Source organism: Brachyhypopomus gauderio, chromosome 7, assembly GCF_052324685.1.
Source record: "Brachyhypopomus gauderio isolate BG-103 chromosome 7, BGAUD_0.2, whole genome shotgun sequence".
NCBI classification, from domain to species: domain Eukaryota; kingdom Metazoa; phylum Chordata; class Actinopteri; order Gymnotiformes; family Hypopomidae; genus Brachyhypopomus; species Brachyhypopomus gauderio.
Window position 1 is genome coordinate 10,665,577 of NC_135217.1, and position 24,830 is coordinate 10,690,406.

The following is a 24,830-nucleotide window of genomic DNA, read 5'->3' on the forward strand; positions in this document are numbered from 1 at the left end:
GTTAAAAATGCACTTCCAATAAAGTGAGTATTGGAAAAATTTATTTTGCTGCTGAATGTAACTACTAAAGTAACTTGTAATCTAACGTAGTTACTTTTAAAATCAAGTAATATGTAACGTAACTAAGTTACTTTTAAAAGGAGTAATCTGTAATCGGATTACTTTTTCAAGGTAACTTAGCCATCACTGATCAGCATAAAGTAATGTTTCATATAACGAAATAAAAGAAAATAAATTAACAGTGTGTTTTGCCTTAGGCAAGAGACGACAACGCAGGAAAATACTTTGCCTTTTATTTCCTTTTTAACTCTTTTTTTAACAAATATCTCAAGGTACAGCCATGACAACACAAAGTTCTGATCGGTTTTTAAGAAGTGTTTACATCTTCGTTCTCTCTTTACAGATCTGTGTACAAAACAATAAGTTACAGTCCCATAGAATCCAAGTTACACTGAACTATACAACAAAGTTTAAACTGTGACCAAATAAATAATCTTACTATAAAATGACCACAGGGGAGGGAAGGAGAAGGGTAAGTGCGGGACTGACCTGGCCAGTAAGTGACTGACCTGACCAAAGGGTGTTGATCAAACAGAGATGGACCTTGGCCAACGTTTTACTCCCTGCTTTATCAAGCCTGTTATGTCACAGGCACAACTCATCACTGATCCTTCATCCAATCACAAAAGGGATTCTAATGTATTAAAATCACAACAGCGCTGTGATTGGTGAGTTTGAAGAGTAATCATCTAGGTTAGGATTATATGACCACATTTCCATAAATCCAAAAGATTACATTGTGCGCTCATCAAAGTGCCATCAAAGTGAACCAGATGGGCAGATTTTCCACACAGGGCATAAAGACTGCGTGTTGTGGGTGTGTCCTGTAGTAATGTCAGATCAGGACATGTTCACAAGCATCACGAGTGGCAAAGGCTGCAAAGGCAGCCTCTGAGGTCTTTGCTGCAGGCAGGCAGGCAGGCGCACACACACACACACACACACACAGACGTTCAGTCAAACATGCCAGCAAGACTAGCTATGAATGGTCTTGGGCATGCCAACAAGGACTGTAACCCAGCTGTTAGCACAACCCTACTAGTTCTCATTCATTTTTAAACATAAACACACACAGTACTTCATCTGATCTAATGTTGGCACTCCTCTGAACTTAAAACCAGCCAGCTGGTAACATCACCACGGTAACGGGCTCCTTTGAGATCTGTGGTAAAACACGAGTGACAAGAGGAAGCATGGTAGACACTGAACTAAGCATCTCTCTCTCTCTCTCACACACACACACACTCACACACACACACAAATGATCGAGTGACATGCAATCACGCTTATCTGGTTTGTTACTGCATAATGTTTGTTGTGGATACTGTTGAGATGTCACTAGCTAGTGTTTATGTTACTGAGGTCGTGTCTAACACACACACCAGCAGAGCAAGTGTGTTTGGCACCATAATGGAGTTCGTTTGTGACCCTCTCTTTAATTTCCCTAATCAACTATGTGCATAAGACATTAATCAATTTTGAAAAAACTAACAATCAGGTTACTGAGGCTGACTGATTTTTTGAAATGATCATTTTTGCTTGCTGTGAAACTTTGATCATGATTACAATGACAAAGAACTCTAGAAGCTTCTCTGGCCTCATATACCCATGATGTCTTGCAGAGATATGCCAGAAAAAGGCTCTAGATAGAACACGCTGATGTAGGTTCACCAGCAAAAGACCAACTGGCCACATATCTGCATATTCCCACTGAGGCCAACTCTGATATGGACAGAAATTTAAATGGTTAAATACATGAGTACATGCCACATTGTGTACAGTGGAAAAGAAGAGGAAATTGCAGCCAAAACTAGCATCCACTTCTAAAACATGCCGTTTCAGACTTGAGGTAAGAAGTTTCAAGGAATACGTCACCTATAAACACAAAAACAAAACATCAACTAACTAGTCAGGAGCAGCTAGCATAATTTCAGCCAACTCTGATTTCATTAATATTTCTGGGTGGAGGACTCCTACAATTACAATGTTCCTTGCCAAATGCTCAATGTGTTCAAAACATTATTTCAGAGGACATACTGTAAACCCATAGAATCATGGGTAAAATAAGACCAACACCTTAGCTTTGAAACGCTGCACCTCTCCAGACCCAAAATTCCAGTAAGCTGTTGGGAACCTGAGAAAATAAGCTTCTGCAGGTCGTTTCCTAGACATTGACCTATGATCTCAAACACAAAACCTGCTGGCACCCAGATGGGGCGACAGGTCAAGGCCAAACAAGGTGACCTCTGTTCAGGCAGATGACTCAGAAACAGTTGTAGAGACCGTGTCCTGCAACCCAACCCCTTTCTCTCAGACACAGGACAGAGGACATGCACCCTACTGGCCTCCGCAGGACCAGGGCGGAGGACACACCCCCTACTGGTCTCCACAGGACCAGGACAGAGGACACGTCCCCTACTGGCTTCCACAGGACCAGGACAGAGGAGAGCAGGATGAAAAGTGGGACAGTGACATATGACCCTGCAGCATCAGCAGATACGATCCTGTCTTCACAAACACATTTAACCACTTCAACCACTCAAGCTTGATTTTTTCTTACTTCTTTGCTGATTCGGAGGCATTGGTGTAGACACCTGGCTAAATGACAATGTGGGAATTTTCATAAGAGAAAGAAAGGAAAAGAATCCACAATAAACAGACATACGCCACTGTTTGGAAAAGGCAACACAACCAATAACTAAGATGGAAAAGGTGAAAAAGATTCTCAGGGTCTCTGAAAGACATTTAGGGGTAATATTGACGTCTAGCTGTGCTCCCAGCATAAGGCTTTGTTAATAAGTGGCAAATCAGACTGGGATTTCAGTGTGGGTCATCAAACCCTTGAGTATCAGCAGCTAAAGGTTAAAATCATGGAGTGGTTCCACCAGAGAAAAGCCTCAGGGTAAAACGCTCAAACCTGATTAAAAAGAAAATAATAAACAATCCTGATTTAAACGGTCACCGTCTCACCTTCTGTGTTGCTTTAAGAATATGGCACCTTATGTCAAAAGCCTGGTCCATTAAGTACAGTTTAGTACATCATGTAGATAAAACAATAGACTGAAATGTCGAGGGGGCATCAGAAGAAACAACAAACAAAACAAAACCCTTTAAACAGAAGTTCATGATGGAGGCCACAAAAATGGCCACTTGAGAACAAGAACAGCATTCCACAATTAAGATGAATCTCTCTCTCTCTCTCACACACACACACACACACACTCATACACACACACACAGACCCCGAGTTAAACACAACGGGCCACCTCATCAGAAGCCCTGTGCAGAGGTTGCCATGGAAGTGATGTCACTAGTGAGCCATTGGCCATTTAGCGTTGTCATGGAAGCGAGTGGAGCGCACAGAGGCACGACGGGGCCAGGAAGAGGGCGCGGAGGGTGGAGGCGGTGACACACGGCACCGCCCCCACCCTCACTCCGGCGGGACCATGTCTTTGTGGTGCCGCATGATGTGTTGGTTCTTCTCGGAGGGCCGGCGGAAGCCCTTCGAGCAGTACTGGCAGCGGTGCGGGTAGTCCTTGGTGTGGATGGAGATGACGTGTCTCTTGAAACCGGAGGCGTCCCCCGTGCTGTAGTCACAGTACTGACACTGGTACACGCGCCTCTCCCGTGGGCCCTTAGCGCCCACCACCTTCTTGATCATCGCCGCCCCGCCCAGCGCCAGCTGCGCCGCCCCTATAGTCCTCTTGGGGGCGCTCTTCTCCTGCGGGGGGGGCGGCGGGGGCGGGGACTGCACCGGCGGGGGCGGGGACTGCACCGGCGACTGCTGCTGAGACTGCTGCTGCTGCTGCTGCTGCTGCTCCTTGGTGTGCACGGACAGGATGTGGCGGCTGAGCACGAAGGGGTCGGCGATCTTGAAGCTACAATGGCGGCACTGGTGCAGCTTCTTGGCGCGGTGGGCGGCCGCGTGCTTCTTCAGCTCGGACGGCCGGTGGAAGCCCTTGCCGCAGGCGGAGCACTTGTGCGGGTAGTCCTTGGTGTGCACGGAGATGACGTGGCGCTTCAGGTCGCTGGAGTTGGAGCTGCGGTGCTCGCAGTGCGCGCACTGGTGGCCGCGCGCCTCCTCGTGGGAGGCGGCGTGCTGCGTCAGCTCCTCCTCCTCGCCGAAGGTCTGGCCGCAGCGCTCGCAGGCGAACGGCAGCTCGCGGCTGTGTTTGGTCTTCACGTGCGTCTTCAGGTTGGACGAGTCGGCCGACTTGTAGTCGCAGTAGGAGCACGAGTACGGCTTCTCGCCCGTGTGCGTGCGCATGTGCTTCTTCAGCTCCGACGGGTGCCGGAAGCCCTTGCCGCACTCCACGCAGATGTGCGGGAAGCTCTTGCTGTGGACGGCCAGCAGGTGGCGGTTGAGCAGGCCCTGCTCCGCCGTCTCGTACTCGCAGAACTTGCACTTGTGCGTCTTGGCCACGGCGGCGGAGGTGGGCGTGGGGGGCGGGGGCGAGGGGGGGCCCGGGGCGGCGGGTGGGGGCGCGGGAGGGGGTTTGGGCTCGCGGTGGTGGTGCTGCAGGCGGTGGGAGAACAGCGCCGCCTGCTGGTGGAACTCCTTCCCGCAGGCGTGGCACTGGAACGGCGCCTTGCTGCTGAGCGCGTGCTGCTCCATGTGGTTGTGCAGGCTGGCCTTCTTGTTGGTGGTGAAGTCGCAGTCCGTGCACTGGTACTTCTTCCGGCTCAGCACGTCCTGGTGGTGGTTGCGCGTGTGCCTCTTCAGGAAGCCGCGGGACTTGAACTTCTTCCCGCAGAGCATGCAGGGGTATACGGTGAGGGGCTGGCCGTACGGCCCGATGATGATCGCTGGGAAGGGACGGGGTGAGAGAGAGAGATAGAAATATATAAACAGAATAACAAAGCAATTACTCATCCAACCATTTTTACAACTTGTTTATACAACAGAGCACAGAGCAGATGTGTTTTCCATCACACAAAGATAACAACTAAGATCTAAGAAAAAAAAAAACCTTTGCAGATATATGGATCGGGCTTGTCTAGAATGTATAGGGGTGTGTGGGGTTGTGGATGCGTTTCAGGGGTGTGTCGGTGCCTGTTTCCACCTGTCAGGGTCCAGTAGGTGTAGGGTGTGTCAGTAGTGTGAAGGGATGTGTGGAACAGGTGTACAGAACAGCCGGTAATGGTGGCACTGACTACTCGGTCCTTTGAGGGGGAAACCCTCTAATAACCTGGTTTATAGTTTTTATACTGTGTTATTACAGAAACAAATAACATTGCTTCCTGTCATTTCTCTTTGCAATTGAGGCCTGGTTAAAACAAAACCAAAGTCAGGATTTCAGAAAAGGAAGGAGTGGAGAGGGAGAGGGAGAGAGAGAGAGAGAGAGAGGGGGAGAGGGAGAGAGAGGGAGGAGAGCTGGAAACGTCTGACTTGTTTCTGCCAGAAAACAGCCTGATGTGTAAGAGTAAACATGCAGCAGTGAGGGAAGCTAACCTGCTCATTTAGCTGCATTTCATTTCTAACAAGAACAAGTGAATGAAGAGGAATTTCCTTCAGTCAAGCAAGTCACCGTTTTAAATAGTTAATGTGTTAAAATGCAGACGTCTCTTCCAGACATTCATGACACCTCCACAGTCACTGATGGATAAAATGCAGACACCTCTTCCTTTTTTGAGTGTGTGTGTGTAGGGTGGGTGTGTGTGTGTAGGGTGGGTGTGTGTGTGTAGGGTGGGTGTGTGTGTGTAGGGTGGGTGTGTGTGTGTGGGGTGGGTGTGTGTGTGTGTGTGTGTAGGGTGTGTGTGTAGGGTGGGTGTGTGTGGGTGTGTGTAGGGTGTGTGTGTGTGTGTGTGGGGGGTGTGTGTGTGTGTGTGTGGGGTGTGTGTGTAGGGTGGGTGGGTGTGTGTGTAGGGTGTGTGTGTGTGTAGGGTGGGTGTGTGTGTGTAGGGTGGGTGGGTGTGTGTGTAGGGTGTGTGTGTGTGTAGGGTGTGTGTAGGGTGTGTGTGTGTGGGTGTGTGTAGGGTGTGTGTGTGTGTGGGTGTGTGTAGGGTGTGTGTGTGTGTGGGTGTGTGTGTGTAGGGTGGGTGTGTGTGTGTGTAGGGTGTGTGTGTGTAGGGTGTGTGTGTGTGTAGGGTGTGTGGGGTGGGGGTGTGTGTGTGGGGTGTGTGTGTGGGGTGTGTGTGTGTGTGTGTAGGGTGGGTGGGTGTGTAGGGTGGGTGTGTAGGGTGTGTGTGTGTGTGGGGTGTGTGTGTGTGTGGGGTGGGTGTGTGTGTGGGGTGGGTGTGTGTGTGGGGTGGGTGTGTGTGTGGGGTGGGTGTGTCAGTACCTGTCTGCACCTGTCTGGGTTCGGTGCGTCGGCGGTTCTTGCTGTGCTGCTGGTTGAGTCTGTCGAGTGCGTCCGACTCGTCGATGTGCAGCAGGGCACTCGCCGCTCCGTTCCTGTTCTCACAGCCATCTTGATCCTCCGCTCCTTAACACACACACACACACACACACACACACGAGACACTGTTAGCACTCACATTGATCAGCCATTCTCAATGAACGCACACAGATCAGAAACTACATACAGTCACACACACACAAACACAGAGCAAAATGAGTGTATGAAACATCAATGTGTTTGTGTGCGTATATATATATTTCTGTGTCTGTGTATAGATGTATGGATGTGTGTGTGTGTGTGTGTGTGTGTGTGTGTATCTAACCATAAGCAGCTGCCCACGACACAGGCATGAAGTCCTTGCTGAGGGCTGTGCTGTCATACGGTCTGTCATGAGCCACCGGCTCCTCCCCTCCAACTACCACCTCCATATACACCTCATCAGACAGTTTAGAGCCCCCTATGCACACACACACACACCATGTGAAATACAGTGCAAAACCTTACAACCCTTGTAAACTGGTATTTTTCCCAGATCAGAATACAGTGCAGGAGGATAAACATTCAGTCTGAGGAATGCTGCAGTAGGAGAGGACAGAGCGCCCTCTACTGGCAGGATGTCTTACCATCTGGCTGAGTGTGATGGCTGTCACCCACAGACATGTAAACCATCTTTTCCCTTAGTGGCCTGCCCACAGTGTCCGTCAGTGCCAGAGTTTCCGATTCACCTTCCCCTATATCCACGGGCTCACCTACACACACACACACACACACACACACACACACACACACACACACACACACACACACACACACACACACTTATGCAATGTACCACCACAAATTTGCATCAGACAAACATGAATGCCCTTATATTTGAATAAGAGAAGCTAAATAGGACAATAAAAAACATGTACACACCGATACATACACACACACACACACACACACACACACACACAAGCTCACCAAGGTCATCCTCCCCAGAGTCAGCTTTGAAGATGTAAACCTTAATGACCTCCTGCCCGTCCTCATCCTTCTCCACTTCTTGATCCCCTATCGTCCCCTCCACGGTCACCTCCTCTCCATCAGCTGAAACCATCTTACCCGCCTCGTCCACTAGAGGGCAGAAGAGCGACAGAGTTTCAGAGTAACAGAACTACCACAGAGACAGAGCAGTGTAATTCAGAGGTGGTGGGAGTGGATGTAGAATCAGCGAGAGCAACGCGGGGTCTGTTCCTGCCCGCACGGACAGGTGGACGAGCTCTAACACGAGTCAGCATATTGGTGGGATGTAAAGACAAATGACAGAAAGACACATAACTTCATTAAAAATACACATACACAAACTGAACTTGTACTCTCCGCATTTATATGCATTTATGAGTGACCGCCTCAGGCTTGTAATTTGTGTACCCTAACTGTACGAACAGATGGGTGTCTTCCAAGGAACACCAATGTACATCCATAAGTCACTTTAGTATAAACTTAAGTCTATAAATGTGTATGTACTGGTATGAACAGTAAAAGAGATACAAAGAGGACAACTATGAACAAAAGAAAAATTCATCACAAGAATGCAAGAACAAAGTAATAGAGGAGTGAGACTCACGGGAGATCATCAGGTAGTCCCCACAGGTGTCAGAGTCCTGCTCGTGGTCCAGACCGTCATGCTCCCTCCCATCCGCTACCAACACGTCCTCTGACATCTCCGCCATGGCGACACCCTCCTCGTCCTCTTCCTCACCCTCCAATGACATCACGCACGTCTCCACCGTGACGCCCTCATCGTCGTCGGCGACCACATCCTCCACGGCATCCTGGATGACGAGTTCATCCGAAGGGAAGCCCCTCACGGCCACGCCCTCCCCCTCTCCATCCCCCTCCCCTTCTGACACCAACACAGTTTCCTGCAGTTCCACCACATACTCCTCTCCACACATCCCTCCATCATCTGAGAAAGAAGGAAGAGGAAGGAAGGAATGAAAGAATTGGTCAATTACTGAGTGTGGAATGATGAATGTCACGTTCAGTAATGGTCCCTCAACCATCTGTGGTCTGTTCAACAGTCACATGACCCTGGGGGTGGGGTTACACTACCTGACCCATGGAGGATGATCTTGGGCTCTTGGGAACGGAGTGCAAGTCTCGTCACATCCTCATCCATTGTCTTTACTCGTCATTGGCCTCCACAAAACTACACCAGAAAAACCCACCAATCAAAGACCTGTTCACATCACACGGAGTCAATCAAAACAGTTTGCCTAAGGTGTGATACTCAAAATATGATTACAGCGACAGCTAAAACACACAGCATAAGTCCTTTACAATATGAACATAACAATTATAGTTAATTATAGTTTTATTATATTGGTACATACTGCTACTGCAATGTGCCTTATTAACACAAACTGATGACCCATGGTGTGACATGCTTAGACACTGGACTGCAGGATTTTGGTAAAAATTGTTCTCATTTGTGTGGAACAGGTGAATGTTGTGATTCATCAAAACTCTCACATGGTGTCCATTGGGAATGTATGTGATTGGTCTGGATGTACAAACTACACACACACACACACACACACACACGAGATGCAAATCATTAAAGAATTCATTTGAATGGATAGAGAGACTTTACACTGTGTGTCACTCCTCCTGACAACCCAGTGTAAGAACACAATGTGGTTTCATATGCATTACCCCCCCCCCCCCTTCTTATCTGAAGAATTCTGACATAGGCTGGTCTGTGTGTCAATCACTGACTACCTTGCCAACCATTTCTCTCAGAGAGAACACACACACACAAACACACACACACACACATACAACACTAGTGCAGCATCTCTGAGTCCATCATGCTGACACTGTCACGCTCCCTGAAGAGGACAGTACTATACATAAACCAGGTTTCATGTGATGAACATAAAGCCACACTTTTGAGGACGACACCAAACGATCACCCCCATAACACGCACCTCGAGCCATGTTGAGTGTCCCGGATGTTGAAAAAAACATGCTGAAAGTTTATGAAGAAAAACGATGCAATCCAGATTCGTGCAGGAGCGCGATCACGCACACTTCTACTTTCAGCGCGCACGCGCCCAACATTAGCCCCACCCCCTGGCGTCACTGGCAGAGCAGGACACGCAGGTGTTTGTGTACTCTAAGACCGCTACGTAAAAGAAAAGAAAGAAAACATGCGAATGTGCACTCGAAGAATAAAACAAGCCAACACAGAGTAGAGCTGAACCACATGAATGCATTCAGTTAATGCATTCTACATCGGTGAGGTTTGTGGATTGGGTGAGCATGAGAGCCCTCAGGTATGGTTCCGCCGCACCTTGTGGACGGTGCCGGAGCAGACAGACAGTTTAGCTAATCAAGCAGCGGTCGCCTGTCCCTTTAATTTGAGGATGAGTCTGCAACAGAGGGCTGGCTCTGAATAGAATGAATGAAAATTAAAACATGGACTGGCTGTACTGACGCTACGTTAATCACACCAGAGAGAAAACTGTCATTGTTGAAAATAATTTTAGACTATAATTATGCATCTTTAATGTGTAATGTAACTAAACTAGGAACGTATCTTGCTGGAAATGCAGCTACTAATACTGCCGAAAGAACTACACAGCTGCTTAAAATGTAGTTAGTCAATGCATTTATGGAGAAAAATGAGGAATTGTGTGTTTTCCCCCGCACCGACACCTTTGCCCCTCGAAATGCAGAAGAGCATTACATTCATCCACCTTCTCTCATCGAACCCGTCTTCCAACACCTGAAAACCGGACATAAACATGGCGCCCTGTGACCATAATTCTCCCTTTTACTGAAAACAAAACCTTCCCGTCAGCGCCATTTTGGGCGAAACAGGATCATGTCTTTTATTCCGGCGTCGCCGTGTAACACATAAGACATTACTGCGGTGCTGACCCCTCCTCTTAAAACAAAGAAACGTTTTAATGCTGCGCGCTTCTCCCGCGGTTTTAAAAACAATACCCTCCCCCGGTCACGAAGGCCCCACTGCGGCCTACTCGAGGCCTCGGCCCGCCGACCACATCGAGGCCTAGAGTCTCCAGGCCGTACAAAGTCTAATAAAATCAAAATCACCCTTCAAGCTGCCTGATCGCTCGTGCACGGGACGCGTGCGCAGCCGGCGCGGCACGAAACGACCAACGGATCCACAACGGCGTTCTTACCGTATAACGGTGAACGGGGCGGCCTCCGTCTTGTAGTCGATTTCCCAGGCCGTTTCGGTTCCCCCAGACTCGGGCAAGTCTCAATCGGGAGTTTGTGCTAGCTGGGCGGGCCGCCGAGTCGCAGGGAGGGAGGGGCCGAGTGGTCGGGAGCTCCACTGAAACGCGCAGAAAGCGCCGCAGCCCGCAGCTCCGCCAGCGCCGCGGCCGCCGTCAGCGCCACACGTCACTGCCCGGCCGTCGTAGGAAAATGCGGAAGAACTTTGAAAGCATTATCGCCCGAGGCAGGCCGAAAAATGCGAAAGAGCAACGATCCGTGTGTAGTTTGATCCAGACGGCTGGTTTTAGATACGTGTTAGCGTTTTATGGACGTGCGGATTTTCGGGGACTTCTAAACTCATTTAGCAGTTCGGCGCAGGTTTGGCTGTGCGAGCGCGCGCCTTAATTGCTGCGTTGCCGATGTTCGCGAGACGTTCTAGCAGAATCTTTAATAATCGTTTTAACTCGATATCTTGGTAATATGTTTGTTTACCACCCGCGTATACAGAGATGGTATTTTCGGGTTCGTCCGTGGGGGGAAATGGGTAACTTGCACAATTTTAGTATGTATTTCTACACTGCTTTTGCTGTGTTGTAATGGGATTTGTAGTGATCTGACAGCTCTCAAATGTTACAGTATTTCCGGAAAGGGATGTTTCTTGGTTTTTCAGTCGAGCAAGTTCATGAACTTTTACTTTGTTTTGAAGATGCTGTTTAACTGGCCACGGTTGTTTTCTTTAAGTAAAACACGGTTTTTGCAACGTGGGTACATTTCATAAATGCACATATTTACATATACCATTGTAATAAAATTATGGTAGATGTATACATTTTTGTCTGTGAAGAATTATTAGAGGTGCGTGATATCTAGCTTTGCTTTTGTGAAAAACTAGCACATGCTGCTAGCCACAGTATTATTGCATTTTGCTACAACATATTCAGTCTGAAATTCATATAATAGTAAATGGATCTTTAATTTCATTATGGTGTAATGTGGAGGTGCTCAGAGGTCCTCAGCTTGGTCTAGGTCATCCAACACAATCTGATTTGACCAGTAGCAGAGTTTCTCAGCCTCCTCTTCCCACTCAGAATCTGATGCCAAAGACAGAGGTGTGTCAGAAAGAATCATTTTTTCCTCAGCCTTATTTTGTGTCTTCCGATGATTGTCGTTCATGTCCAGTTGGAGAGGTTCTTGTCGCTCTTTAGCCATCATCTCCAAGAGAAAACAAGGATGTATAAAGGAAGTTAACTACTAGAATAGTTTGGCATTGCATAATGTGAGTGGTATTCTGTTGAGATCATCATATCTAGCAGAGCCTTCAGACTATTTGATTCATTAACACAAACCTGTAAATGTTCTACCAGAAAACCTGCTCCCTTCTTCTGAGTTATTCTGTCTAAAGCTGTTTAGTCATATAATGGCTTCTGGATCTGATTATATTCCAGAAGTACTCGATAAATCGAACCAAAAACACAGATGACCTTTTGGATGAATTACTTTTTCTATAATGGAGGACAGACACTGCAGACTACAGAGCACTGTGGCCCCACTGCTGCACTGCATTGTGTAGCATGATTTGTAGCAAGTGTGGCTTTCTCAGTGTGTACTGGGTGAACCCCAAACCGTGCAGGTGGTGACCTCACCCTCTCGTCTTCACCCAGGGTATAGAGGCGTCTCATGCGGGCAGTGTTGCGCCGTATCCGGGCAGAGTGGCGGGTGGAGACCCTGGAGGACGGGGGAGCAGCTGGTGACCTGGGTACAGGGGGCAGTGCTGGTTAAAATAGATATAGATGGTCTGCAGCCCAACCCAGTGCCAAATGTGGGACTCCTCAAGGTTCTGATGGAGGGTTTCATAAGCATTTGTGCATCTGCCTCAAGCTGAAAATCTAGTGTCCCTGGAGTGAATGAAGGAGATTCCAGTGTTCACACAGATCATTTTTCCCTGTCCTGGATACGCCATGTGTGGTGTTCCCTATTTGTAGTAAAACTGTCTCAATGCATTATAATTATTCAGTCCTCCATATCGGGTCGTTGGGGCAGGAACAGAGCAACACTGGGACATAGTGCTAGTGGCCTGAGGGTATAACCAGTCCAGGCAGGGGCTTCTGTTTTAAAACTCATAACCATAGAAGGGTCCAGTTGTAAGAGGTAAGTAAGTAAGAGGCAGGCCTGATGAAAATAGGCCCACAGCACAGAACAAAGACTCATGGAATGGTTATAGGTTACAGTCACGGTGAGTGGAGTTAGGGAGCTCCACCCTCCAGCGGGTTACCTCGGTGGCAGTCCAAGCTGTCCTGCTGCATTGCGTCCTGCGACCGACTCTTTCTGCAGGCTGCCAAACACACCACATGATCTCCGGTCTGCTACGTTGTCCTGACCCAGGCCGTTCCGGGACAGTGCTATCAAGGACAGACGTCTCCAGGTATTCCCTCTGCCTCCCAGGTGGACAGGTATCTCGTCTAGATGGCTGGAGTACTAATGGGGTTTATACATGTCAGTCAGTCTTCAGCTGATCGATTCATGAGATCTTTATTTTACTTTCTCTACTTATGCCAAATTATGGGGATAAAAAGTCTGCAGAAAGCAAAGCCTTTGTAATTGCAAGTCTTACTATAGGCTTCTTTGCTTTAGCACACATCTAATAAAATACATTTAAAGGTCAGAAATCCTGCAGCCTGAATGAGATTTAAACAAAAACCAACAGCATTTAGCTGCATGGTAAAGCTCTGACCTGCATGTAGTCCCTCATGCATGTGATGTCTGCAGGGTCAGAGATCACTCGGTCACGCCACTGAATATCATCCTCTGTCATGTGGTCCACAAATGTCCTGCTCCCCATTATCCTACCTGCAGTGGCCTGTTAATACAGTTTCCACAGAAACCCTGTTGGTTTTGTTTCCTCTGATCAGAATTCTGAGCATTATAGATTCCTAAAGCAGTGACATCCTGCATCCATGTCACTGCTTCCTGTGGAAGGATTTAATGTGTGTTAAATAATAAGTAAGGGGATGGCTTCTCTGCTTGGCCTCACAGCAGCTTTAGCAATGGCTCTTGCTTGGTGTAGACCTCACCTGATTGGAAGGCCGGAAGAGTTTTTTTCCTGACAGGTAGCGTACCCCTCGGCCCAGATGAAAGATCTTGAACACAATTACAGGTGGAAACTGAGAGCCAGAAAACCTAAGCAACGGACCAGGGGCAACAAAAACAGGGCAGATATTGAATTTCAGGCTTCAGACAAGTTGCTCTTTAACCCCACCTCTAACATTAACCCCACTAACATTTACATTTAGGGCATTTAGCAGACACTCTTATCCAGAGCGACTTTCAAAGTGCTTTGCATCTGTTCACAGAATACATCCTAGATAGTAGCATAGATAGGTCAGAATTCAAGATACCATTGAGCCAGACTTCTACGTAACAACAGGAATCAATGACATTACCTAGTATTTCAATTAAACAGGATAATTTAAACAGGAATTAAAATGTATACCAAGAAGCACAAATAGCCATAGAAAGATAAACATGCAATTTAAGAACGAGGACAAGTGCCATCTGCTGAGTTGGTGCTCATTTAAGTACTCAACAAACAGGTGAGTCTTCAGTCTACATTTGAAGACAGCAAGAGACTCTGCAATCCGAGCAGTAAGTGAAAGATCGTTCCACCGTCTCAGAGCCAGGACAGGGAATAGTTTTGAGTTTTGTCTTCCGTGTAACATAGAGTCTGCTGTACTGTTGACATGTGGCTGCCCATCAAAGCAGGGTGGGTCAGTTTAGTACCTGAATCTGACCTTGCACGGGGAGCTGGGGTCTCTCAACAGGTGGGCCTCTCGTGGGCTGAGCTGGCGTAGGACTGCAGGGGTCGGACAGTGTTCCTAGACACACCACCACACACAGTTACCACCTCAGTTAAAACGAGAACTGACACAAAAGCACTGTATTTCTTTCAAACCATAATGTTATTCATTATTTCTCTAGTTGTAATGGCAGTGACATGTCCGCAGAAAGGTTTACAGAGAAACTAAGACATAAAGTTTGGAGTTCTGAACCTACTGCCGAGCGCACGGTGTTTAACAGAAGGCGGAAGAGTCGCCGGTCTTGGTAGGAGCGCCAGTGCGCCTGGATGGTCCTGGCGGACTTCTCACGCATCTCTCGGTCCAGCCTGTACAGGTAGCAAAATGTGTAAGACTTTGATTCTTGACCAGATATCGATCCAAATAAAACACAACACTTGTATTCACGATTATCTTACATCTTGAATACTTACCCATATTCCATCATTTTAAATGAATCATTTAGAGTCAGTGATGTTCAAGTAGAGAATCTCCAGTTAGCCTTCACAAGTTATTAGAAATCTATGGAAATCCCAGTCGCGTCTCTGTTGCCAGGAGACGGGAAGCCCGCGAAAAAACTAATGCGGAAGCCACGCCACACTGTAAAAAAAAACAGTTTTTTTACAGGTTTTTCCCAATAAATTTTACAGTTTTTTCCTGTATTTTAAAATGACAGGGAAAGTGTATTACAATTACCAGAACAAACTGTTTATTTAAAAATGTCATGTGATTTAACAAGAAAAATCTGTATAAATTAAATACATTATAAATCTGTTTTTTAACAATTCTTAGATAATAATTTTAACTAAACAAACTGTAAAAAGAAAGTAATATTGATTAATCTTAATGAGACAAAGTAATAGAATCTTCTGGAATTAATTTCAAGGAAATATTACAAGACAACATTGATGCATGTTTTAATTTAAGTTTTGACATGTTAAATATGTGATTTTCATGTTATAAAAGTGAGTAAAAAGTAAAATGTTCTTGACTGTGATTTATTTTTATATTTATAACATACATAAAGAGTTAAGGCGTTCCAGATCCATCTCATTTTCAATCCACTATTAAATATGCACTGTATCTGTATCACTGTATCTACACTGTAAACCCGGATTAGGTTTTAATAAATTATTTTAGTAATCATTAATTATTATTTCATGTTTCATAAAAAATATTGCCATTACTAAATAAAACTAGTTGTTATCATTATTGAGCTGAAATAGGCATTGCAATGATCATGTTAAGTAAAGATAACTGAATATGTTAAGTTTATGATTGGTAGGGGTGGGGCCTGTTTGAATCGGACCACTGCACAGTGTGCATGAAGAGTTGTTCTGGTTGTGCATATTGTTTGAAGAACCTTTCGTTATCACCCCGCTGCAGCCCAAATGCATGAGTTTTGAAATCAGTGTTTCTTCAAATGAGTATTTGCAACGTCAGCTTTCAGTGCATGTAACTTATTTAGTTAACGCGTAATATATTCTTATCGGTTCATATAGTGCTAGAACATGTGTCTGGCATTCCTGTCCGATCATAGTTTAACTATAACCGTAGCGTTGAAATGTGTGTTCTGACGGTTCGGAGTTTATGGCTCATTTTAACTATTAATGTTATATATATTTTTATATTGAAGCGTCGGTCCAATGGGGGACGGCTGTAACGTGGCTCGCGCCACGGAGCGAGGAGACGGACACAATCGCTGAGAAGAGCGAGATTTATTGCAGGGCATTCCACAATCGTCATCGTAGTGGCAGGCAGGGGTCATAACAGGAGAGCCATCAAGGTTGGACAGGTACAGGGGCATAACGACACGGAAAGCAACAAACGACAGCAGGGCAACACGAAACTGAGAAACACATAAACGGTCAGACATCCAAAACAACCGACAACCAGACTGGGGAAATACAGGGACTATATGAACACTGAACTAAACTAGGAACAGGTGGGGACGATTATGACAGGGGCGTGGCGGACAATCAGGGAATCTCAGAGACAACGAGCGGGGCAGGGTAAACAGGCACGGAACACAGACACGAGGGAACCCAGAGTGGCAGCCACGAGAGGGGGCGTTGCCCTACGTGACAACGGCGCTACTTCCCATGAGTCTCTGCGACTCCGGTATCGTTATCTGTTAATGTGATGTCTATGCATGTGTTGATTAATTGTGTACTTGATTATGTGCATTACTTGGTTTAAGTCCCCCTTCATCAATTTATGTAGTTGTACTGTGTGAATTATTCTATGCCATGTTTGTGTAGTGTTGTCGTGTTATTGCCGTTCTCTCATGTTTTGTGTCTAAATTAAGTCTCTTCTGCGTGATCGTGGGGTCTGGCGTGATTATGTTGTTGAGGCAGTTTGAATTTAAAAAGCCTTGTGCTGCGGTGGATCTGTTTGCTACCTCTCCTTCCTACACCACACTGCAATATTGTTATAATTGAATGTGAACTAGAGTAAAGACCACATTCAATTTTAGGAATATTTCCTTTAAAATGACAGTGTTGCATGTTAAGTGTTATAATCACCGTTTTTTTACAGTTTATGTATGTTTTTTAATTTACAGTACTTATCTGTTTTTTTACATAAACTGTAAAAAAACGGTAATTTTCTGGAAACGGGGGCGCCAGAAAATTGCCGTTTTTTTACAGTTTATGTATGTTTTTAAATTTACAGTACTTATCTGTTTTTTTACAGTAATTTTCTGGCGCCCCCATTTCCAGAAAATTACCGTTTTTTTACACTTTTTTTTTTTACAGTGCAGGGTCAGTAGTCTTGGGTGTCCCGTTTGCATTATCTTTAAAAAAGAGATTCGTGCGCACACAAATGTTTGATTATTTACAGGTGGAGTTGTCATTCCTTTTGCGAATACAGCGCCTTAGATCTACACTAGGTGGCGATATGCACAAATGTGCATTTGCTGCTGAATACTATAGCGAAGAAGAACAAGAACATGTACAAGGTGAGAATTAAAAACTTTGGACAGTGAATATATAGATTCATGTACAGCGGAATTATTATGAAACGTTTTTTGGTTAAAAATCCTTTATCTTGCCGTTCCGCTAAAACCGGCGCTCCGAGGTTCCTTGTGTGTCATGTGAGCTAAATTTGTAACCTAATAACACTAAATTTGTTCTCAGTCGGCTGGTACGGAGGCCACTTGAGAACTGGTGAAATCGAAAGACACCTCAAGCTTCCGTATAAAAGAAGTGTATAATCGCTGTGCTTTTAATGCTGCCATTTTGTACAGTTTAGTTATGTTCTGTTGATGTTGAATATGGGGGAAAATGTGTGTGCCCTCAAATGGCGAGTTCATCTTCTGCAAGTCAGTGAAAGAAGTTGTTTGAACTTGTGGACTATGTGACTATGTTTCGAATTGACATTTCATTTTATTCTGACCAAAAATAAATAAAATACAATGTTGAAGTAAAAGCGCACTTAAGTTTCTTGAGACAGAATTCTCCTAGTTTTTTGTTCATAGCGCTATGGTTGCATTCTTCGTTTGTAAACACTAGGTGGCGCTGCCCCCCTTTTAACGTGTCGAAAAACTTCTTACAACGATTTTTGCAGATGTACGTTTTTTAGTTCTTTCGTGTACCGTTGTTTACCATGGTGTTACACATCAACAATACATTGAAATTAAAATACAATACACTTAACTGTAATTCTGTGCTCAAATGCTGAATCATTTCCTCCAAATAACATTTTGAACCAAACTTGATCATAATTCCAATGTAAATTATGTCTTAATCCAGTAAGTACATTTACATTTATGACATTAACTGATGCTTTTATCCAAAGTGACAAAGTTATGAATTAATACAACTCGAGAACTTGATGGTTAAGGGCCTTTCTCAGGACCCAACAGCGGCACCTTGTGTATTTGAGACTTTCTGAGATAAAAATGTTACTTTAAAAGTCTTAGTTTCTCGCCTGTTTATATAATCACAAGTATTCCTGAATTATTACTGATCTCTATGATTGGCTTTCTGTTTCCATGGTGATGGTGGATGTTCTTGCAGTTGGGGGGCACAGTTGGCCTCTCAGCCGTCCTGGGCGTGATGTCAGCACCCTTGCTGGCTGCAACCGACAACAAGAAGCCTGCTGATGACATCAGCGTGGACGAGGTAAAGCCATGGCAGTGCCTCCTGATATGAGGGATGAAAGAGACCCAGTCGCTGGGAATACAAGCTCATATAAATATATAAATGGCAACAAAATAAATAAACCTTTGGAGTAATACATCTTTTGAACTTTCGGTTGAATTTGCTTACAGCATGCACGTTTATTTGGAATTACAATCTTGGAGAGCTGTTGACAGTAAGTGTATTGTGTCTCTTGCAGTTGTCTCTATACACGACTCCCCAGCAAAAGTTCAACTACGTGGAGCCAGAAAAGGGGCGGGTGGAGGAGAGTGTAGCCACCCTGAGGAACATGGCAGAGCCCTACACCACCTGGTGCCAGGTACACACACTCTGGCCTATGGGCTCACGTATAGACTCTGGCCTATGGGCTCAGGTGTAGGCAGCGGGCTGTGGGCTCATGTATGTGCTGTGGTTTACTAGTGTAGACTTACCTTGAGCAGACTCTTTGAGGCTTGTTTATACTCACCTGCTTTATGGAACTGACTCATCTTGGGTAGCCACAAAATCCTCCAAACTGGCATCATCCAAGCTTGGCAGGGCAACCCATGTACCCAGCATGTGATGCAGTAAGTCGTGTAGGGGTTTACCCAACATTGTGTGTGTGTGTGTGTGTGTGTGTGTGTGTGTGTGTGTGTGTGTGTGTGTGTGTGTGTGTGTGTGTGTGTGTGTAACTGTGTTGTATTATATGGTAGACTCACACACGTTTCCACACTCGCAGTTTATCGTGTACCAATCTGACAAAACAGAAAGAAAGCATCGTCACTGCCAGTGAAATAGCATTCAGTTTGGAATGTTTGCTACTGGGTGGGGTGGGTTTGGTTGGGGTGGGGCAGAAATTAGCTGTATGCCAACTAGCTATCTGTCCACACAACTGAAAAGTAGTCCATATCTATATACACAAATGAGCACATGAGGACAGAAATACTAGTACAAACACTAAATACATTTTTACAAAGAATGACGGACAATAGCCCTCTTAATTGCAGATTAGCATTTTTGTATGGCACCATGTGCACATTACTTGAACACCGACCCAAGTCGGTGCACATACACACAGCAGCCAATCACATTCATAGTTCCTTTGTACCTTTGCCATTTGAGGTACAGCCTCACAGAAGGCTGCACTGTGAAAATTAACCATGTACCAAATCATTTTTTATAGTATTTGCTTTGAATGTCCTGACTAATTATAGACACATTTTAGTGTTGTGTCCTGTGGGTGTTTGCAGTGTCACAAACATAAATAATTGTAGTCAAAATAAGTGGTGCGGTGCTGGGAAGCATTACAAACACAACAGCAGGAGAATTTCCAGCTAAAGATGGAGAAACCAGTCACCCTTCCTCCAGCGTCTCTGCTGGGCTCTTCAATTTACGGTAACTGTAAATATGCCCCAGACATACCTGGGCCAGAGAGACGTGTGTGGTAAATATAGTACATCATGTAAATGTACAAGGTTGAGGCAGCCTGACCTTTTTCTTAATCAAATCATATTTGCTGAACATTTCTGCACGTGTTCGACTCTTTAACCAGACCGACCAAAATAAACCTTCATCCATTCACAGATGAGCTGTAATGTGTGTTATTTTTCTTGCAGCTCATTGTTGGATCAAGAGACCACTCCTCTAATTGGGTTGTGATCTAGTGTTTCTTATTGTCATGGTTTTACTTATCTCTCTCACCGATGGCGCCCTTTCAACACTTGGGCAAATCAGCCAAACGGAATATTCAGGGACTTTCTCACTTCATAGCCACACACGCACGCACACACACACTTCCCCTGCTCAGTTGCTTTCTAAACCTCTGCTGCCGGCAGGCTATAGACAACCTGGATGACCTTTCCCCTGCGAGTGGCCTGAGACATGTGCGGCTTCACCTTGTGCTCCAGCATGAGACACACGCCTGATCCAGACTTGGAACAAACTCTGCATCACTGTGCATGATGTGCTTTTTCTCATGCGCTTAGAGCAGAGCTGGATCAAGAGGTAGTTCTCTGAAAGACCTTGACCCATTGGCTGGTTTTTGGTTGTGCCAAAAGGTTTGATTTCACTCTGCCCAAGTAGGCGGAGAAGCCACTGCCTAACTGAGAATGTGCCCGTCGTCAGAGGATTGAGCAGAGTGACCGCCTGGATCTGCTAAAAAAGAGGCTGCTCTGTAAAAGAAGCACTGCGTGGAGAGTTGTCCATACCCACAGCGCTGAATTGGTCTTTCTTGGACTTGTGCTGAGTCCTCATCAACTGATTGGCTGGTTTTTAATCATCCTCTGGCAAACATCTTTCATACTCTGCACAGCTATAAACCCTGGCACTGACTGGCTGAGAGATACGTCATGCACCAACCTCAGGACTCATTTATGACCTTTGATTATAAAGTTTCGTGATCTTGGAAGATGATATGTAGACATTCACTTGTATGCAATCACATATTGGCATCGGGGGTGATATACACAATAGCTTCCAAAGAGCACACTCTAAATACATGTATTGAACGTAATGCCTTCATGGTGTTTCAGGAGCATGTACTGGATCCAAGGACTCCAAAATCTGATGAGTCATCCAGAGCCACATCCAGACACCGAGTGACCCTAAACATCATAAATGCCAACTAATAAACCTTTGGAATAATAAATCTTTTGAACTTTCTGTTCTGGTAGAGAAACTGTAACATTTTAACCAGGAAAGAAAATCTCTTGAGTGTGTGTACAAGTCTTCTCCAATAGCCAGCTCAGAAAATGGAAATACAAATGGTGTTCAGCACTGAGACTCGTGTCTGAAAGAGGATAGCCTGACTTCCTGTACTTTTACTTCCTGTGTGGAACACAGGGTGCCTATGGAGCAGTGAAGCCCAAGGTAGATGGTGCACTTCAATTTGGGCAAGGTAAGAAAAACACACACAGGTTAATACAGTAGTTTCAAAGCATTTCAGAGTGGACCATAGTATTATAGTAGATGTTTATATTAGAGCTGAATCTGAGGATAAAAAGCCACTGACCTAGTGACTGGTTACTGTTGTGACTGGTTAATGTGCTGTAATTACCTGTATTGCATACCTGTAATGGTTGCTGTAGTGGCTGGTCACTGTCCCATCTCAACTCTGCAGACAGTTATTCATATGTGAAGAGCCCTCCCTCAGAGTTCTACCCCAGGGCAGGAATCATCGGTTTTGCTGGTGTCCTTGGCCTCTTCCTGGCAAGAGGTAATATGAGTCATTACAGTTTGAACACCGCAGTGCAATTAATGAATAATGATAAGACTTCTGCAAAGGTTTCCCGAGTTATGTGCAACTTTACGGACCTTTCTAGAAGGTTTCTGAAATTGTGCATTACTATGTTGATGGAGATGGTGGGTGCATAGATCATGTTATACTGTAAGTTCAGAATATATATTGTCATTTCATAATAAGGCTGAGTGGATCTACTCAGTCATCACTGTCTGTGTGTATTTGATGACTGTACGCATCTGTGGTCTACATGCTTCTCTTTTTTTGTTTTGGATCATTTTGAAACTTTGGTGTGTGTGTGTGTGTGTGTGTGTGTGTGTGTCCGTTCGCACACATTTCTCCAGGTTCCAGGCTAAAGAAGCTGGTCTATCCGACTGGTCTGATGACCGTGGGAACTGCCATGTACTACCCACAGGAAGTAGCCACCTTTGTGAAGGTGCAAGCACATGCATTTACTCTATATTTGTTTGTATCTGCCTCTGAGATGCGCTAAGTGTGAGATATTGAAATGGTAATTGTCCAAGGTGAGCTGAAATGCTCACAGCCATCTTAATGACCATAGCTGACCACATCATCTCCATCACGTAGATAAATATGTAAATATCATAAATGAGCATGTAAATACTACGCATTGAGGGCCAGGTGTGATTTGAGTTTGTGCTGAGTTAGGGTTCAAAGTTGAGTTCCCTAGTCATGATGAGTGAATGTGAGGGTGCGAACCCGACATCCCCTGCTTCTGGTTAGGTAAGCAGAAGATATCTGCTCATCTTCTATTATTCAGAAGCTCGGGGTTGAGGCTTCAGTTCCACGCCCTGCTACGGTCGCCTCTGCACAAACCTGTAGCAGCTGTGTCATGTGTCTGATGCTCCGTGGATTGAGTGTGTGTTGTTCAGCACTCACGTGAGCATGTTGTTGACGCTGGAATGTATTTTTCTCCATTCCCGCGGAGTTGTGGAGAATGTTTATTATTAATCAGTAATTCCATTATTGCCACTGTCGGGAGGGGGGAAAGGGTTGGGGTGCACAAGACACAAGGTCATGATCCAGAAGTTTCCATCGCACCTGTCCAGATATAAATGGGAGAAGAGGCACTTCCCTCCCTCCAGGCTAAACCCATCATGGTGCTGACATGCTCCCTCCTTTCCTTTAGCTGCCTGCTGGTTGTGGTAGATAGCTGCACTCTTTCCCCAAGCACAGTGGGGGTTAATGGCCTTTTCCTGCCACACCTCCTGCTCAGGTGGGACCTGCTGACTGAATCCCCCCCCCCCCCCCCACACACATACACACACGTGCGCACACACACACACACACACACACACACACACACACACCCCTCCCCAGCTGTAACACCACTCTGACACTGTACTTAATGTACATGATGAATGACGGGGTGTAGGTGCGGCTGGCTCATCTTCAGACACACTTTTGCATTACATGCGTGTTGTAAAGGAGTCGTGGGCAGCTCTGAGGTCACGGACTACTGCTGGGTGGAGTTGTAGCAGTTGTAGCTTGGAATGTTCCAAACCCCCTCTGATCAATGCTCTCCAGGGTGGGGTTGGAGGCTATTTTTGTTTCATGTGCCTTATCTTTGCTGTTTTCTCTCCATATTCCATTCTCTCATTCTTTCTAATGTACATGTGTGCGTCTGTATTATGGTCTTCCTGTGTTTCTCATCCTCATGCAGAAAACTGGTGATTCAGTGTACGACTGGGCCCTACAGGCGTACGTTGCTACAGAAAACCTGATGAAGAGCAAGCCCGGCCCGAAGGCACCTGCACAGAAGGCAAGGGTTCTCCTCCAGCAGCACCACAGGAGGAGTGCGCATCAGTCTGTGCCCTTGTGCACTCCCGAGTGCACATGGTGTCACTTGCTGAGGCACTCTGCTCGCACAAAAGGCCGAAAAACAGCCAGACGTCTTAAATTTAAGTGTGTTCTGTAACCCCTGACTCCTGACCTTGCTCTGTTTTTCACCCAGATTGAGCAGTCAGAGGAGAAAACGTCCAGTGGGGAGACAAAAGCTTAGGTAGGGGATAATAGCCATTTCATCACAGCATGAAAAAAACATCAAAACTACAACACAGCTGGGTGTTACATCATGATAGCAGACTCATAACACAGCTCGGTTCAATACAGTGTGCTTGCTTGCATAACTGCAGGATTTAAAGCCAGTGTTGTCATTTCACATGAGTACAGGGCTTCCTGTGTTTTAGTAAACTCTACAATGCTTTATTCCCATCCCTGTGGAGCAGAGCAGAATATGTGGATGCACTACATATAATATGGGCATCTAGCATGTGAGTGAGGCTTCCACACAGGCTGTATAAGGTCTGGATGTTGTGCTTTGTCAGATGCTTTACCCCTGCAGTACTGTTGATGGAAGTAGCTCTTTATCTGGAGTTCAGCTGTGTTCACCTCCTTCCTGTGCTAGAGTTGGTGTCTGTGCAGTCAACCTTATTGTGGCCAAGCCTAAAAGCTGAATCTGACTCATCTCTTCATTTGCAGATATTGCGTCCATTTTGGGTTGCCAGGCTGATGGCATGCTGATACCTGTGAGCTGTGGTGTTGAGGGTACATCCCATAATTCCTGAGCTCATCCTAGCCATGTGGATCTTCAACCTTCCATTTCTGTCTCCCTTCAACTTCTCCCTTGGTCAATTCCTGTAGGTTTCCCTGGAGACCTGCTTATACACCAACCTTTCCCCAGCATGTCACCCACTGCGAAAGGGAAGTGGTTGGTCAAAATGGTTCTGAACTTGAAAGCGTCAGCTTTCGACAATGGTATTTTGGTGTATAGTAATGGTGTTTTAATTTATATTCATGTACAAACTTAAAATAAAATGCTCTGTGTTCCATATTCTTGTGTTCAGTGTTGTAACAGGAGAAGGTTGGACAAATGAAAGCATGCCATAAAGTGCAGAATGCATTAATGAATTTACCATGTGGCAAGAGTGATGGTCCAGACATGTACAAGTCTTGCTCATCTGAAAAGACTTTTCTGGAGAGAAGA

The 24,830-nt window shown here is 45.7% G+C and overlaps 3 protein-coding genes across 12 annotated transcripts; 1 reads left to right on the plus strand and 2 right to left on the minus strand.

Moving 5' to 3' along the window:
- Window positions 1-279: 279 nt before the first annotated feature.
- On the minus strand, window positions 280-11,179 carry LOC143518797 (zinc finger Y-chromosomal protein 1). 4 transcript variants are annotated; one of them, XM_077011577.1, is made up of 10 exons: window positions 10,598-11,179; window positions 10,107-10,176; window positions 9,377-9,573; window positions 8,499-8,595; window positions 8,011-8,352; window positions 7,368-7,517; window positions 7,025-7,150; window positions 6,724-6,858; window positions 6,342-6,485; window positions 280-4,866 (listed from the first exon to the last, which is right to left on the minus strand). In XM_077011577.1, exons 4-10 carry the CDS (start codon window positions 8,563-8,565, stop codon window positions 3,491-3,493), a joined length of 2,340 nt encoding a protein of 779 aa, XP_076867692.1. In that variant the 5' UTR covers window positions 8,566-8,595; window positions 9,377-9,573; window positions 10,107-10,176; window positions 10,598-11,179; the 3' UTR covers window positions 280-3,490. The 4 variants fall into 4 exon arrangements, with proteins under 4 accessions (XP_076867692.1, XP_076867693.1, XP_076867690.1 ...); XM_077011578.1 differs by lacking the exons at window positions 9,377-9,573; window positions 10,107-10,176 and having other exon boundaries at window positions 8,499-8,625; XM_077011575.1 differs by lacking the exons at window positions 9,377-9,573; window positions 10,107-10,176 and having other exon boundaries at window positions 10,598-11,177.
- A 425-nt stretch (window positions 11,180-11,604) lies between these two features.
- c7hxorf58 (chromosome 7 CXorf58 homolog) lies at window positions 11,605-19,385 on the minus strand. 6 transcript variants are annotated; one of them, XM_077011585.1, is made up of 9 exons: window positions 19,073-19,385; window positions 14,899-15,064; window positions 14,685-14,793; window positions 14,412-14,506; window positions 13,706-13,811; window positions 13,366-13,491; window positions 12,907-13,109; window positions 12,278-12,386; window positions 11,605-11,846 (listed from the first exon to the last, which is right to left on the minus strand). In XM_077011585.1, the coding sequence occupies exons 2-9, from the start codon at window positions 14,910-14,912 to the stop codon at window positions 11,637-11,639; spliced, it is 972 nt and encodes a 323-aa protein (XP_076867700.1). In that variant the 5' UTR covers window positions 14,913-15,064; window positions 19,073-19,385; the 3' UTR covers window positions 11,605-11,636. The 6 variants fall into 6 exon arrangements, with proteins under 6 accessions (XP_076867700.1, XP_076867699.1, XP_076867698.1 ...); XM_077011584.1 differs by having other exon boundaries at window positions 19,038-19,385; XM_077011583.1 differs by lacking the exon at window positions 19,073-19,385 and adding an exon at window positions 18,431-18,543.
- Window positions 15,735-24,677, plus strand: apooa (apolipoprotein O, a). 2 transcript variants are annotated; one of them, XM_077011588.1, is made up of 10 exons: window positions 15,735-16,585; window positions 17,306-17,423; window positions 18,484-18,588; window positions 18,806-18,925; window positions 21,427-21,481; window positions 21,704-21,799; window positions 22,168-22,259; window positions 23,508-23,606; window positions 23,799-23,846; window positions 24,326-24,677. In XM_077011588.1, the coding sequence occupies exons 2-9, from the start codon at window positions 17,415-17,417 to the stop codon at window positions 23,844-23,846; spliced, it is 624 nt and encodes a 207-aa protein (XP_076867703.1). In that variant the 5' UTR covers window positions 15,735-16,585; window positions 17,306-17,414; the 3' UTR covers window positions 24,326-24,677. The 2 variants fall into 2 exon arrangements, with proteins under 2 accessions (XP_076867703.1, XP_076867702.1); XM_077011587.1 differs by lacking the exons at window positions 15,735-16,585; window positions 17,306-17,423 and having other exon boundaries at window positions 18,453-18,588.
- The last annotated feature ends 153 nt before the right edge of the window (window positions 24,678-24,830 follow it).